General features: G+C 42.1%; 1 protein-coding gene across 2 annotated transcripts in view; it reads right to left on the bottom strand.

Moving 5' to 3' along the window:
- IL6ST (interleukin 6 cytokine family signal transducer) overlaps positions 1-16,842 on the bottom strand; it is a 32,473-nt gene extending 15,631 nt beyond the window's left edge. For both annotated transcript variants that reach the window (XM_040579796.1, XM_040579797.1), the window contains exons 1-6: positions 16,723-16,842; positions 9,520-9,600; positions 8,073-8,384; positions 6,186-6,318; positions 4,745-4,905; positions 4,279-4,430 (exon numbers count right to left, since the gene is read on the bottom strand). In XM_040579796.1, the coding sequence (XP_040435730.1) occupies positions 4,279-4,430; positions 4,745-4,905; positions 6,186-6,318; positions 8,073-8,384; positions 9,520-9,586 (825 nt within the window). In that variant the 5' untranslated portion in view covers positions 9,587-9,600; positions 16,723-16,842. The remainder of the gene's footprint in view (positions 1-4,278; positions 4,431-4,744; positions 4,906-6,185; positions 6,319-8,072; positions 8,385-9,519; positions 9,601-16,722) is intronic.
- Positions 16,843-17,093: the final 251 nt, after the last annotated feature.

The following is a 17,093-nucleotide window of genomic DNA, read 5'->3' as shown; positions in this document are numbered from 1 at the left end:
TTACCACAGCTAAGCAAGCTCTGATGTCTTAAGAGTTACTATTTCAAAGGTCTTGTGCACATTTTAAGAAGGCAAGACAAATTAAAGGGACTTAGATTACGTATCAACAGATCCTGAGGTTGCAGTAAGCTCTGCAGGACAGTGCTCTTCAAAATATCAGTACAGGTGACCTTAATTAATTTCTGTATCTAAAGCTCACAGTTCCTCCAAACCAACACACCACATTAGTCACAAGCAGCTGTGTTATGCTACCTGCTTCAAATACCATATTTTGGTAAATCAGAAGCAACAAGTTATGAAATTCAGAATACTTCTGGGCCTCTGTACTGAAACAAAAAATGGGAAGATCTCAAAAAAATGATTCTGGAATACTGCTGCTCTGAGAGAAGGCTTGAAGGCAAAACTGAAGCTGTTGAAAATATGTTCATAGACTGATGCAGAATAAAACCCCCACAACTCTTGATGACATGCACACATTATATTGCACTAAAGGCAAGGCATATTCCTTACTCTTCCAGTTTGCTGACTGCACCAGGTTTAAGGCACGCATGCAGGATAACCATATTTTATTGAATCACACAATCATTTAGGTTGAAAAATTCTTTTAAGATCATCAAGTGCAACTGCAAACCTAACACTACCAAGTCCATCACTAAATCATGTCCCTAAGTGCCACGTCTACACATCTTTTTAATACCTCCAGGGATGGCAACTCAACCACTTCCCTGAGCAGACTGTTCCAATGCTTGACCACCCTTTCAGTGAAGAAATTGTTCTAATTATCCAATCTAAACCTCCCCCGGCACAACTTGAGGCCATTGTCCTCTTGTCCTATGGCTTGTTGGGAAAAGAGACCAACCTGGGAAAAAGAGGCCAATACCCACCTGGCTATGTCCTTTCAGGTTGTTGTAGAGTGATGAGGTCTCCGAGCCACCTTTTCTCCAGGCTAAACAGCTCCAGTAACCTCAACTGCTCCTCACGGGACTTGTTCTCTAGGCCCTTCACCAGCTTTGCTGCCCTTTGGACACACTTCAGCACCTCAACGTCCCTCTTGAAGTGAGTGGTCCAAAGGTGAACACAATACTTGAGATGCGGCCTCACCAGTGTGAGTACAGGGGGACAATCACTTCCCTACTCCTGCTGGCCACACTTTCTGATACAAGCCAAGATGCGACTGGCCTTCTTGGCCATGCTGTTGGCTCATATTCAACTGGCTGTCAACCAACACCCCCTGCTCCTTCTCTGACAGGTGGCTTTCCAGGCACTTTTCCCAATCCTGTAGTGTTGCATTGGGGTTGTTGTGACCCAGGCAGTACAGCACATTCAAAAAAGTTGCCCAGCACTGTACAGAGTTTGCCCAAGCTTTAAATGACATTTAGATCAGTATTTTTGTGTGTGTATGGGAAGAGTAAAGTTCACGATTATGAAAGTTCTAAGTGTTTCATGTACAGAATAAACATCAAAAAGAAAATACTGCAACATGATGAGGAGGACAGCAGAGAAGGCAACAAAGAAAACACAATGTAACTGTACTGTCAGTTGTCCCAAAAGCCTGGCTGATCACAGCCTTCATGGATAGGCGAGATAAATTGGGAGGGCGGGGACAAGTGACATTATAGTGCAAGGGTCTGCTACAGGCCACCTGACCAGGAAGATAGAGCAGATGAGTCCTTCTATAGACAGATATGAGTAGCCTCATGCTCACAAGCCCTGGTCCTCATGGGGGACGTCAGCCACTCTGATATCCATTGGAGGGACAACATAGCAGGGCACAGGCAATCAAGGAGGTTCCTGAAGCGCACCGATAGTAGCTTCCTTCTCGAAGTGACAGAAGAGCCAGTAAGAGGTGCTATGCTGGACCTTTTTCTCACCACAGGGAGGAGCTGGTGGGGAACATGAAGCTCGAGGGCAGCCTTGACTGCAGTGATGATGAAATGATGAGGTTTGAGATCCTTAAGGCAACAAGGAGAGCACACAGCAAGCTCACTACCCTGGGCTTCAGGTGGCAGACTTTGGCCTCTCCAGAGATCTGCTCGGCAAAGTAACATGGGATACAGCCCTGAAGGGAAGAGGGGCACAACAAAGCTGGATAATATTCAAAGATCACCTCCTCCAAGCTCAGGAGCAACACATGCCAACAAAGAGAAAGTTTGGCAAAAATGTCAGGAGGCCTGCATGAATGAACAACAAACTCCTGGACAAGTCAAAGGAAGCCTACAGGGGGTGGGAACAAGGACAGGTAGCTTGGGAGGAATACGGAGAAATTGTCTGAAAAGCCAGGGACCAGGTTAGGAAAGCTAAAGCCCTGATAAAATTAAATCTGGCCAGGGATGTCAAGGATAACAAGAAAAGTTTCTTTAAGTACCTCAGTAATAAAAGGAAGGCAAGGGAATATGTGGGGCCTCTCTAGAAGGATACATGAGACCTGGTAACCCAGGACATGGAGAAGGCCGAGGTACCCAATCACTTCGCCCCCCACCCCCCCGAGTCTTTGCCAGCAAATGCTTCCGCCATAATGCCCAAGTCACAGGAGGCAAAGGCAGAGACTAGGAGAATGAAGAACCACCCATTGTAGGAGAAGATCTGGTTCGAGACCACCTAAGGAACCTGGAGGCGCACAAATCCATGGGACCTGATGAGGTGCATCTGTAGGTCCTGAGGGAATGGGCAGATGAGGTGGCTAAGCCACTGTCCATCATGTTTGAGAAGTCGTGGCAGTCTGGTGAGTTTCCCATGGACTAGAAAAGGGGAAACGTAAACCCCATTTTTAAAAGGGGAAATAAGGAGAACCTGGGGAACTACAGTCGTCAGTCTCACCCCTGTGCCTGGCAAGATCATGGAGCAGATTCTCCAGAAAACTATGCTAAGGCACATGGAAAATAAGGAGGTGATTGTTGACAGTCAGCATGGCTTCACTAAGGGCAAATCATGCCTGACAGATTTGGTGGCCTTCTGTGATGGGGTTACAGCATTGGTGGATGAGGGAAGAGCAACTGATGTCATCTGCCTGGACTTCTGCAAAGCATCTGACACTGTCCTGTACAACATTCTTGTCTGTAAACTGGAGACATGGATTTGACGGATGGACCACTCGATGGAAAAGGAATTGGCTGGATGATCACACTCAAAATTGAGTTGCAGTCAATGGCTCAACGTCCAAGTGGAGACCAGTGAGGACTGGCACTCCTCAGAGGTCAGTATTGATACTGGTGCTCATCAACACATTTGTTGGCAACATGGCCAGCAGGACTGAGTGCACCCTCAGCAATTCACTGGTGACACCAAGTTGTGTGGTGCCGTTGACATGCTGGAGGGAAGGGATGCCATCCAGAGGGACCTTGGCAGGCTGGAGAGGTGGACCTGTGTAAGTGCAAGGTCATGCACCTGGGTCAGGGTAATCCCAAGCCCAAATACAGGCTGGGTGGGGAATGGATTTTGAGAGCAGCCCTGAGGAGAAGGGCTTGTGGTGCTGGTGGACAAGTTCAACATGGCCTGGCAATGTGCACTGGCAGCCCAGAAAGCCAGCCAAATCCTGGTCTGCATCAAAAGAAATGTGACCAACAGATCAAGGGAGGTGATTCTCCCTCTCTGCTCTGCCCTCTTGAGACCCTGCCTGGAGTACCATGTTCAGCTCTGGGGCCTCCAACATAAGAACATGGACCTGTTGGAGCAAGTCCAGAGGAAGGCCACAAAAATGATCAAAGGGCTGAAGCACCTCTCCTATAAAGACAGGCTGAGAGGGCTGGGGGTGTTCAGCCTGGAGAAGAGAAGGCTCCAGGGAGACCTTATAGCAGCCCTCCAGGACTGTTGTGGTTTAACCCCAGCCAGCAACTAGGACAAGTACCTGAAGGGGGACTACAATAAAACCAGAAAAGGACTTTTTACAAGGACATATAGTGACAGAACAGGGGGTAAAGGCTTTAAACTGAAATGGGATAGATTTAGATGAGGTATTGGGAAGAAATTCTTTACTGTGAGGGTGGCAAGATACTGGCACAGGCTGCCCAGAGAAGCTGTGGATGCCCCATCCCTGGAAGTATTGAAGGCCAGGCTGGATGGGACTTTGAGCAACCTGGTCTAGTGGAAGGTGTCCCTGCCCATGGTAGGGGGGTTGGAACAAGATCATCTTTAGGGTCCCTTTCAACCCAAACCATTCTACAATTGTATGATTCTAAAGTGAATGCTCTGCTAAAGTGAATCCTCTGCAGCAAGGGAACTTCTGTAGTTTGACAAACGGCTGGGTTACAGAAGAGTGACAAGGAACATGAGTGGTATTACCTGCATCCAGTTTGTGTCACCAGTGATTCTATAGCGAATATTGAATTTCAGCTTCATCACAGCTGCTGAAATACGATTCTCCCAGGAAAGCTTCAGAACCGTAGGCAGTATCCCCGAGTTGACTGATAAGTTGTGTGGAGACAGAGGTTTAACTGGAAGAAAAGGAGTTACAGTGAACTCTACAGCTGTATTTTATCATGCCTCTAGCAGCTGATACACTATGCTGTAACACTACCATTAATTGCTACTTCAGTAGTTTCTAAAGCAGACTGTTGTACAAGAACTTGCTATCTGAATTGGGATCAAGTCTCCCACCTTCCCCACCTTTGTCCAGCACACTTCAAGTTCTTGTCAACAATATTTTGGTACTAGTTTTATAGCCAAGAAACATTAACATACCAATTCAGAAATATGCACAGAAGCAGCAGTTACATACCACTAGTTTTAGTAAGAGGTATATAATTACCAATCTCAATGGGATCAAGAACAAGAGGATCAGATTCAGCCTTCCCAAGAGCATTTGCTGCTTCTACCCAAACCTCCAGGTTAACAAAGAACTGAACATCAGCAATTGTACAAGAATTGTTTACATCTTTTGGTATACAGTCAGGAAAGTTCTCTTGTGGCCTAAACGAAAGAGAAGGAAAAATATGGTACAAAGCGGTAAGTTTGGTTTCCTCTGGGCAATCTTTTTAAGTAGATCAGAGTGATTAATCAGTCTAAGCTTTATGTTTCCCTTCCACCGCTACCTTGATAAGCAGAGGGGCTGGAAGAAAATGTGAAGAGATTAGAATGGCTTGGCCAGCTACAAATGCATGATTGCATTAGTATAGAAACTAGAATAAGATCTCTTTACTTTGATTCCCCTATCTTCAAAAGCACAAGCCACCATACTGTGATAAAAAGCTGTACAAAAACCTGACTTAACTTATACAATTAAGATCAAGTATTGATACATTTAATCAAAAGTGATATGGCTAGCAACTAGAAACATATTCATGCATTACAAGATGTGGTCAATATTACCTGCACACCCTTCAGGAGTACAGTGTTACAGTTGCAACACATGGTGAACAGAAACAATTTTTTGCTACACTAACAGCAGATAGCTCTAGGGGCATCAGGAGGTTGGCAAAGCATTAAGGTTTTCTAACTATCCACACTTTCTACTACACTTGTTACCAAAACACTTCGGCAGAACCAAGTAGGTGGAAAGCTGTAGGCAGTCATTCTTGTTTCCAAAGCAGAACAACAATTCTGTCCACTCCATGTTAAACTACGAGAGACCATCTGAAGGGTTTATAAAGTACTTTAGTTAATTTGCTTTCACAGGAGAAATACTTTTGCTGAATATTTCATGTTAGGATTAATTGTGGACATACACTATTCTGAATTCTCCAGAAGTACACAGTAGATAATACCTCTACAAAATCCAGTCAGTGTATGTTGGTTTCTCTACTTGGAATTGTAGAACAGTTTGGGTTGGAAAAGCCCTTTAAAGATCATCTAGTCCAACTGTCCTGGACTGAGCAGGGCCATCTTCTACTTATTTAGAATGAGACAGAACAATCACCACAGAAAACCATAAAATATATAGTCTGGGTTGAGCAATGTAATGGCTAGGTATATTGTACTCAAGACACACTAATAATTTCTTTGAAGAACAGAAAAATACAAGATAGCTGTTACTCCAAAACAAGTGCAGCAACACACTTTCAAGTCTGAGTTAGAATTGCTTCAAATGTGAACTTAACTTTTCCCCTTCCCCCCAAAGCAGACAGAGATGCTTCAGAAAACTGGATTTAAGTTAAGAATATTTACAAAATAGCAAGAAATTTCAAGCAAGTTTGGTTTATCCAACAAATAGTCTTCAAAGTTATTTAGGTATTCTACAGAGAGCTACTTACCACCTGTATTTCAACCTATAGTGAGTGTCCAGGAATGTATGCCTTCCAGGGTTCCAGGTACAAGTCATAGGATATGTGAGTTTTGACACCTGAATCACAATGCAGCTTAAGTTCTTGGGCTTCTCTGGGGGTACTGTACAGAAAAAGTTAGCAACAAGTAATCTATGTACACATTTCAGTCCAGTAAGAATCATACTATATAAGTGTCCCATTACAGCAATTTCAGTGAACATCAGAAGTATTTATAGTCCGTTTTATTTCTAAAGCAGGGAGCAAAAAGTGCTAGATGGCATCCAGGAATGGAAGTCAAGAAACTTAACAAGCTGCTCCGAGAAACGGTAGACTACATAAGGAATAAGCACTTGATAGTAAGGAACAGCACAGATTATTTCTCATTCTGACGCAGAAAACCTAATGCCAACCATCTCTCATCTAAGTCTATTTTAACGCCCACAGAAAATTGCTAATGAGCACTACAGCTGGATTGGCATATGCTAACTTTGCCAATAACCTCAGCTCTAAAGCAACTGTGATAGGTCTGTTCTCCCTGACTTGAGCTATGGAAGAAGAATGCTTTAGCTGTGAACAGTTATAAGAAACATAAGGCATTTTCATCAATGCAGTTTAGTTGTGTGTAGGAGTGTTCAGAGTGAACTATCAGCTGAACTGTTTTTTTTTCCCCTTCTTAAATTCAAATCATAGCATACAAAGAGTTAGTTTCTAGCTTTTAGAATACCACTGTTTACAAGAATATAATGTGTTTGCAGAATCTTATTTCCTTTCAAGCAGAATGCTATATTCAACAGAACTACCTTATGAACCTTGTAGTCTTTCTCCTGAATGGTTCTGTTCTTCTCAAACCTGTTATTCTCAGTTTACAGAATTTCTTTAACTGACAGTATGAAAATACATTGTCTTTAAATACAAATGTATCTCAAGATGCACATATGAATTGTAACTGTAGAATGCTACCTGTACTTTCATTCAGTTTATCATCTCAGCATATTGCATCTGTCCTCACCTTTCCATGTATTTTTCCTGTCACATCTTCTGTTAAGACACTTATTCCTCAGAGGTTGAAATGCAAAACACTTTTTCTGTGAAAGCATTGTGTAACTCATACTAGCACCACATTAAATTGTGAACTCAAGGCAATACCTTTTGCCAGCACTAGGAGGCAACATAATTCATCAGCCATTCATACCCGGATACTAAGGACACTTAAAGGTCCACCAACTATTTAAGTAGTATATTAATATTACCTTCCCAATACCTCAGTCTTGTCTCAAAGAGCCCTTGCTTATAACTATGCAAGCGCTACCACGCCTGAACAAAGAAAATTTATAATAAGTTAAGAGTATTTTCTTATGTATAGAGGTAGACTAATCCAAATAATTCCATCCTTAAGGCAGTTAAGGTCAGTTTCAGTGATACAGATGGACTAAGTATTTCTCAGTCCATTAATAAAGAAAATATGAATGTCATAGTGTGACTACGAAAGCAGGACACACGACCTCACTGTACTTCCTTAAACACTGAAACTGAAGCAAATACGGAAAAGTTAATTTTCCTAGGATCTATTTCAGTTAAATTCTGTAATTTAAATCTTTCTGCTTCAACATTTTTCTTTTGTTCTGTTTTATTCTTATTTCAACACTAAAATACTCCACAGTATTTTATATTTTTTAGAAAACCCTATTCTGTGCATATTTACAAGTTTTGATGGCACATAATTTTAGAATTGTTTTATACAATTATCCAGGAACTGAGGGAATGGAAATAAGTGTCTCAAGATATAGGCACTTCCTATTGCTTGCATTCTCTTCCCTGTTTCTCAAAAGCAGTTTTCTTAAGACCACAATAAAAGGCAAGAGAAATGGTACTTACAGCCTACTGTAACTGTAATTCCATAAATGTTTTGCTCAATCTGTCCATCTGCTAAAATGTTGCATGTCAGAGGAGTAGCTAGTGAAGAAGTGTCATTAAATGTGACACTGGAAACTGTTCTGTTTATTTCACGATACTGTTCTTTAGGTACCACTCTATTTTTAATTTTCCATATAATTTGATTAGCATAGATATTGCCAAAGTCAAGACAACTTTCATTCAGAATGCACAATGCTGTGAAGTTGGAGCCAAGTGCCAATACGGGAGACTCTGGGATGATGTGACCACATGACTGTACAAGTCCACCTGAAACTAAAAAGAATTGCATCTTTATTAAAAACTACAGAGCACTGCATAATCAATATTACTGATACAACACTAGTGTATATGTGTCCAAGCAAGAAATGAAGTGGTTACTTGACAGTTATAAAACTGAAATGCACAAATGTATTATAACTGAAATGCAGTTATAAAAAATGAAAATCAGTGGACACCAAGCAGATTTAAGGGACAAAACCAGTGTAGTGTTCTCTAGACTTTACAAAAGCAATTTACCAAACAAGAAAAGTTCTGCTAATAAACAGGGGGCTTTACAGAGAGTGAAGACAATCAAGGATTGAACATTTAGTATGTTTTGAAGAAGGAAGGTAATATACTTGAGGTTACCCTTGCAGTTAAAAAGGTATTTTCTCTTGAGAAAGTGGAGAACAAAAATAGGGATTGTGTGCACTACTTCTAGAAAAATGGCATGTAAACAGTTAAATACTTGAACTGTCCATTTCAAAAGCTTCAGTATGTGTACTACAAGCATATTTGGGAATTATAGTGAACTCTGCACATTTGATAATACTGTCTTTACAAAGGAACTTCAATACAATAATAAAATTGTGACTGTTGCAATAGAGGTGCATAAAAAACCTCAATTTTAAAGATTAAATAGATGACTGAAATACTGCTTTGAATCAACAGCTATACTAAACATCTTGAGAATGATTTGCTACACAATAGCAGTGGACCACAGCTTTAACTTGATCACGGAACCTACTGCACTAATTCACTGCTAATTTATTGCTTTAACAGTGTTTAGTCTGACCAAGACATGATTTTATTTAGATACCATTTGGCATATGTGAAATTAAACTTGAGTTTGCTACAGTCACCAGCTCCAGTGATGTCAGTGGAATCAAAGCCATCTCTCACTGACCAAAGTCACTCTTCACTATTCTCTGTACAGAGATGAGCAAGGGATAGAAGCAGAAGTGAGTATGAGTTTAATATGCATTATTTTACCATAGTATCAAGAACATAGGCTAGGTCTCTCTATACCAATATACCTTGCTTTCAGCCCCTACCCCACAAGTATCTAGACAAAAAGCAAGTGTGCGCTTCAAGCATCCAGCAAAAGAAGCTCTACAAATTTCTTGCGTTTGAGACATAGAAGTCTTACCTTCAAGAGAACAAAAATTCAAAAGCAGATATAAGCCATGGGCTACCCACTTCCACTCAGAAAACATGCTGCACAGAATTCCTGTAACAGAAAAACATTTTAGAAAAATTTAAACTATTACTTTTCATTTTAGATCACTCTCAAATTCAATTTGTATTTGGTCAGTGACAATTTCTCAGGTACCCACATTTAGTTTCCTGAAGGAGTTCATATCTTCCCACGCTAGAGCAAGAATAGGCACGCTGCTTCCATTTTACTCAGTGTTGTAACAAAATCCAATGTCTGCTTAAGACAACTGATGCACTTTAAAGCCTTCGTAGTTACAAATTTAAGAAAGGCATCAGCTTAAGGTTTTTGTGTTTATGGAAACAAACTACTAGTACTTCTGTAGGAAGCTCAATTAGAATAAAGAGCATAACACGGAGGTTCAGGTTATAGAACAGAACCTTATGAATTTGATTATGGTTACCACACTTATCTAGCATTCAAGCAGAACATAAATATGCTGAATACAAGGTTCAGAACAACTCTGCACAAAACCAGGTGTCTCATTCACAAGAGTGACTCAAAACATGTTTAAGAATTACAAAGCACAAGACTTCCACATCAAGAGATGTTGACTACTATAGAAAAAACATAAATTAAATCTTAAGACCTTACAAGGGAGTTTGTAATTCCTCAAAATTTGGGATGTTTATCATCATGTGATGTTCTTTTATTCTGTATTGCAGCAAAGTTCACTTGTTCTGTTTTGATAATTCTACAAAACAGTTTCAAGAAACTGAAGCATTCACAGACTACCTTGCACTCCAGTTTTGAAGCCACAAAGTCTCTCCTGGATTCTCCACTTGCGGTTACAAAGCAGCCCTAAGTTACTAAAAGCAAGTGAACATTCTCTACTAAGCATAGGAGCTAAACTATTTTTAGTTACATATATGCATCTTTACAGGAATAGGTAATTTGCCTAGTCAAATACGGGATAAAGTCCACAACCTGATCTCTAGAAGCAGACCATACTGTTCTTACAGCTAGAAACTAACCATGGCATTTCTAGGTTTACTAAGATTTGAGATGAGACTGCCTATAGCAGCCTTGCTTCTGAAGTGTTTTTACTGACCTGAAAAAGGCAACTTTATATAAAAAGCAACTGTAAAAGGCAACTTGCTAAGTCTAAAGGAATTCCACAGTATTCCCTAGAAAGGAACATTTAAAATCTATATTTCTATTATCAGAACGACAAGGAACTGCAATTTATAACAAGAAATACTCCTTTGCTTTAACTGCATGTAGTTTATAGTAACAGAAAGACTCAAGGCACTTCATATAGATCAATAAAACTAGACAAGGCATTTAAGTACTAGTGTTACCAATACCAAGATACAGAACCTCATTCCTTAGGCATCAGCACATTTAACAAATCAAAGTAAATAGTATAATGTAAAGAAAAATCTATACTCACAATAATTAGAAGCCAACAATTAAACAAAAGCTAATCTCAAGCCTTTACAGCAGTCTTTGTAGGGCTCGCCAACATAGCTGTGTTTCAGTTAGGACCAAAATAACAGGTATCAGAATCACTCAGCAGTATCTTTACTTGCATCTACACTTTGAGTTTATTTCTCAGAGCCCACCAAGATTTCCTACATATAATTTTTATACTAAAAATATTGCCGATTAGAAGACTTGGCAATTGTGTTAACAAGCACTTATATTTGTCACTAAAGCTGTTTTTTTTAACTATATAACAATACATTTATAATCAGATTGCAACTGTACAGAGTTGAGACTAAAAAAGCTACTAAAAGTACTCTCATTGGGCTGGATATGAAAGCTATTATACAGTTTTAAATAGCCAAGTATGTACTGCACTTATTACAAGTGTACAGTAAGAGAACTGAACCAATTAATTTTTGCTTTTTATGGATGTAAAGTTTTCCAGTATCTGAAAAATAAGGTTTCTACCCACCCATGTCTTTCTGCATTTTAAAATCCCAATTGGTTTCACAAATTTTAATAAATTCACATGGTGAACACAACCAAAGTCAAAAGTATTCTCTTTTGATTTAGGTCTTCAGAAAGTGACTAAAACCAGCACACAGGAATCTATTTTAGTTTCTTGATTTACTCTTAATATTTATCAGAAATACTGCTTGCTATCTAAAGCTTGTTGTGTTCTTAAGGGTAGACCTTATGATTTGTTATTTTGAGCAAGACTAATTGAAAGGTATTTAACAATTTTGAGTCACAGATCTGAAACTCATAAGAACTCTGCCGGCAACTACAGGCTAGGTAGGAAAGAAGCAGCAGCTCCACCTCCCTGCTAACTGCCAAAAGCTGCAAAACAACAGCAGAACTGGCTTCCACATGGAAAAGGAGAGAGTGAAGCAGATGCAAAAACGCAAGAAGTGTTTGTTGTTGGTTTGTGTGTTTTTGTTTTTTTTTTTTTAAAGAGTGTTCAACATAGCTTTTCTCTCCCATTTGGTGTCACGATTGGTGCTATATTTGAATAATGGCAGTGTCAACTATGCAATACTTCACTACAAAGTCACTGGTTTTCTGCTTGGTAATAGTTTACCTCAGGCGTAACAATGTTTCCACAAAACTATTCAAGAACTGCTGGTGTTAAAATCGTATTAAATCATTAAGTATGGCATGGGTTAATAAAAGAAAATACTGTGAAGCACCTGAAGAAACACAAAAGCTAACAGTTCAAAAGAAATAACCAACTCAAAAGTAAACAATAGTATAGAATTATCACATATTTTGCTCTAAAGTATAGCGTATTCTTGTAAGAAATCAAACAACTTCATCTTTTAAAATAAATGACATTTCTACCTTCAACTGCCTTCCAGACCTAGAAGACAACGTTTTAGTTGTCCTGAGCAAGATTCATTTACAGATGGGAAGCTGCAGTCCAAATGCCTACTACTGTGCACTTTGAGAAGTTTAGTATCTGTTTCAAGGGAGCAAAGAAATCCTCCACAGTTTATAGTACTTATTCCACCACACTCTGCTCCTGAAAGGCAGGAGAACTGAGACCTATGCTCTACCACCTGCATGGAAACTTAAGTGGAAAGCCCACCCACCCAAAGTACAGCAAACAAGCAGTTGTTAACTACAGTGTCAAAACCACACTAGATTTCAGCACCTATCTGCTTTTAGGCTCCTGTGATATATTTACAACACCCCTCCAATCAATACAGTTTGATTGAATTCAAAGAAGATTGAAACTACACACCTCCAAATCCACAAAAGGGCTATTGCAATTCCCTTCTAATGCATGCTATTTTAAAAACATCGGTCTCTCTGGCTTTTAAAAGATTGATTCTAAATTGAAATTTAGTTCTAGGGGAAAGAACCAGAGTTACACTATGCAATTCCATCTGTCCTGCCTAGATGAAATCTGGAAAAAATAAAAAATAAAAAAAATATGGTGGGGTTTATAACTAGCAAAACAAGGAGCTGTACTTAGATTAGTAATGAAGATACTCCTATGGAAACTAGTGTTTTCTAATCAAGCATAAAAAAATGCTCAAGTGTAGATGGTGCAGAAACTCTGCAGATAAGCTGTATCAAAACTTTAAAACATAGTGCCATCATTCAAAAGAAATGCTGTTAAACACAAAGTAGTTAATGGTGAACAGTTTAAGTCTGACTTCTCTGCAAGTCTGGACAACGGAGAACTCAATAGTTTCAGCAACTATGCAGCAGAGCCCAAAGTCTTCTGTTTTACAAACTGGTGTAGTGTACTGGGAATCTAAGGTGAAGGTTTAACCTTATGCTGAATGAACTAATATTGAAGCAGCTAGTCAGTTCAGCTTCTTTTTTTTAAAAAAAGACAAATCAATACTTTATCTATATTATGTAGTTGTTGTAGACCACTAAGTGAAAAGGAATGGTAGATAGAGAAAGAAACTCGTGTTAGAAGTTTGTCAGGTTATTTTCACAGTTAGGTTTGCAAAAGTGGCAAAGTACCAAAGTCCATCAAAATACTAAACAGTAAAACCAACATGGTTAGTTTAGACCTGTGGCTGGTGACAGCCCTTAACTCACAGAAGTTATTTTAAAGAGGAAAAAAACCCTTTTAAAATGCTGTGATTACTTCAGTAACGACAGACATGAAACTCGTGCCACAAGATCACCCCATTTAATCCCTAAATCATATTTTTCACATCCTGCTATCATTTTGAAAGGAAAGCACTAAGCCTTTATGTCTGAACCTTAACCTGATGCTTCAGGCAGTATCCTGTGAAAAGCCAACAACCACCCTGAAGTCAAGCTTTATATGCACAAACACCACCAAGGAGTTTTCTGACTAACCTGTGAATAACAGTTTTTGAAGAAATGTCAGGCATTCATGCAAAACAGGTATCACTCCTTATTCTGAGCAAGAGAAAAATCTTACAAACTGATCTTATTTCAAAAATCATGAAAATTACTCCCAAATGAATACAGATATATGCCATAAGATGACTTATCACTTCCCCACTTCAGAGAGGTGACACTGTCCAAGTGACCTACAAATGACAATTCCAGTTTAAAAGACTATAGCCAAAATAACATTCTTGCCAGCAAAGCCAGCTTCCAAGTCAGGAAGTACAGATAACACCACAACCACCACAGGAAGGTGTTAAGTCTGTTAGGACTCATCATCCCATCAATCATGAAAGCCCAAAGGTTACTGGTAAATGGATTTTCAGAGATTCTTCAAAAAAAATTAAGACCTAAGCTTACAGCTTCAGGTGGTAATCTCTCACTAAGAATCCACATAGATTAGGCAGATGGAGCAAGTGATAGTGCACACAGCAGCTACCACCTGAGGTTTTATAACAAGCCAGGTAGTACTTAAAGCCCATGTAAAAGCTGTAGCTATCCTCAAGGAATTTTGATTACTCAAGCCGTGACTGCTTTATAATTAGGAGTACTTCATCCGCAAGCTTCCTTCCTTCCTCCAAGCTTACTTTCTTCTTTGAAATATTTATGAGACTGAAAAAACCCCAAACACCTCTAAGATAATCACTTGAAAATCTTATGTAACATTCTATGCACAGAACATTCTGAAACCGATTTTCATATTTAAAATACCTATACCCAAATGATATTTCTAACCCTTTCACCAAAAAGGCAAGTAATTTATCCATATTAGTCATCTGTCTGCCTCTAGAAGGAGGTTTCTTCCTACCTCTGGGGTTTTAGTATAGACTCATAATGAAACTCTCAAACAAAGGGGCACAGATTGTTCTTTTCAATACCTTCTTAAACTGTAGAAAATTTTCTCTGAAATAATTCAGATTAATTTTTTTGTGTGTGCAGCTAGCAAGTAGCTTTAGTCCAAAAGCCAAATAAATTTATATAAAATAATGTCTTATTTTGTATAAATGTTCTCACCTTGAAGTCAAACCTTCAAGACTAACAATCACCCGCGCTGGCTCTCTCCTACATTAGTAAGAGTTGTCTAAACTAATTATTCTAAAAAAAATTGGCCAAGAGGTTTATTTATTTTCATACAACTGTGATAGTGCTAATTCTTCAGAGAAGAACCATCAGAGACAGCCTATCTCCCTTTTGCATACATAGTTATAGATCTGTGTGTATCTTCCCTGACCCCCCATATATATATCTATAAGCTTTACTTTAAAAATTTACATGTCTAGAAATGTGACCAAGACCCAAATATTAATTTTTAATATTCCAATTCTAGAAAGTAATACCGAAATTTCATTATCTGCTCCTACTTTCTTATTGCAATACACCAACATACAGATTAAGAGTTTGTTGAGTTCAGAAGTTATGTACTTCCAACACATACCTTTTATATACCCTTTGAAGTAGTAGTAGTTAAGAAGTACAAAATTTATAAAAGTTCTATAAAGGAAAAGAAGGTGAAAGAAAAAAGCCCGTAACTCCCAAAGTATCTGACCTCTTCAGGTTGCGGCCCCCCTTTCCCGCCCCACCCCCGCTTCTCAGTAACAGGACAGATCACTAATGACAAGATGATAACCCCACATAATTCAATTATCGGGTTTCTCCTTCAGAAATGCCTCAGAAGTAATGAGCAGCCACCAGCTGGCAACCACCTAAGCCTAAAACAAGGCTGAAAACCGAGACTGGGATTTATCCTCCTCCCCGCTGCCAGCACACTTGGCAGGCCGCTTTCCTTTGTGCCTCGGCTCATCATCTGCAAGATGAAAATAACGACACCGTATTTCTTTAGGCAGAGCATCCGAGGCCCAGGGCAAGGATGAGCGGCGCCCAGGAGCACACCGAAGCCCGCAGGCGACCCAGGCTGCTACCGCACCCCTCCCCCCAGCCCCCACCGGCACCGGGGCCAGGTGTAAAACAAAGCCTGCCTTTCTTTCAAGGCTAGCAGTTTTCTACCTTCTCGTCTACAGACGACGAGCACAGACCACTTGTGGTGAAGGCAACAAACCGCCAGCTTTTCAACAAGAAAACGCCTGCGGGTACTATGGCCAAGCTTATCAGGCAGCCGAAAAAACCCGAAAGGCACGAGTCCAGCGAGGGTCGCAGCACCTCCATGTCGGCATCAACCACCACCACATTGGAGAAAAACCTGGATAATCTTCAGCCTTGCCCTCCGCGCCACGCCAGCAGCTTAGTAAAACCCGCACCAAGCCAGCGGCCGGGCTGCGGCCGGGGCACCCCGCAGCTGGCATTATGCGCGCCGGCCAGAAAAGAGGCTCGACGGCCCCCCCGGCCCCCACGCCGCGGAGGCCCCGGGCGGCCCGGCAGCGGCCGAGGCCATATTACATTTTAAGCGCCAGCGCCCGCCGAGGGCAGGCGAGACGCCGCTGCGGGGAGCGGGCGGCCGCACCCGCCCCGCCTCGCAGCTTGCCAGGCCGAGCCCCGCTCGGGGAGCGCTGCTCACGGCCGCGGCCGGACGCCCCCGCCACCGTGGGGAGGGCGAGGAATCGGCTCGGGAAGCGAGTGGCGCAGCGCTGCCGCCCTCCCCCGTCTCCCGGCCGGCGCTGGCCGAGCGCCCACCAGCCCGCCCCGGCGTCCCCGCCCGCGGCGCACGGCCCGGCCTGCCGAGCCCGGCTACAGCCCGGACGGGAAGCGCGGGGCGGCACAGCCGCCGCCGGCGGACGCTCCCCAGGGAGAGGGGCACACGGGGGCGGCGAGGAAGCCGAGGGGGACGAAGCGGAGGGGGGAAACTGCCCACGGCACGAGCCGCCCGGCCCTTACCTGGCGCTGCCGCCACCTCACGGCGCCTGCACCCCGCCGCCGTCCCCTAGATAACGGCTCCGCCGCGCCGCGCCATCGCGCCGCCGTCCCGCACGCGCGGCCCCGCTCACGGTCACGCTCTTCCCCCTCCCCGGTCCCCCCGCCCCCCGCTCCCTTCCCTCCTCGACTCGCGCCGCCACTGGCGCGCGGCGGCCGTGACGCCACCGCAAGGGGGCGGGGGGCGGAGCTTCCCGTAACGCGCCGGCCGGTGCCAGGATCCGGGGCGCGAGGCGCGCGCAGGGGGCGGGAAGGGCGGTGGCGGCCTGTGAGGGGAGGCGGGTGCCCCCTCCCCCCGCCCTGCCGCCGCCATCTGCTCGGCGGCCCCCGCGGCG

Source organism: Falco naumanni, chromosome Z (assembly GCF_017639655.2).
Source record: "Falco naumanni isolate bFalNau1 chromosome Z, bFalNau1.pat, whole genome shotgun sequence".
Classification (NCBI taxonomy): Eukaryota; Metazoa; Chordata; class Aves; order Falconiformes; family Falconidae; genus Falco; species Falco naumanni.
Note: the sequence above shows the minus strand (reverse complement) of the source record. Positions and strands in the feature narration are given on the sequence as shown.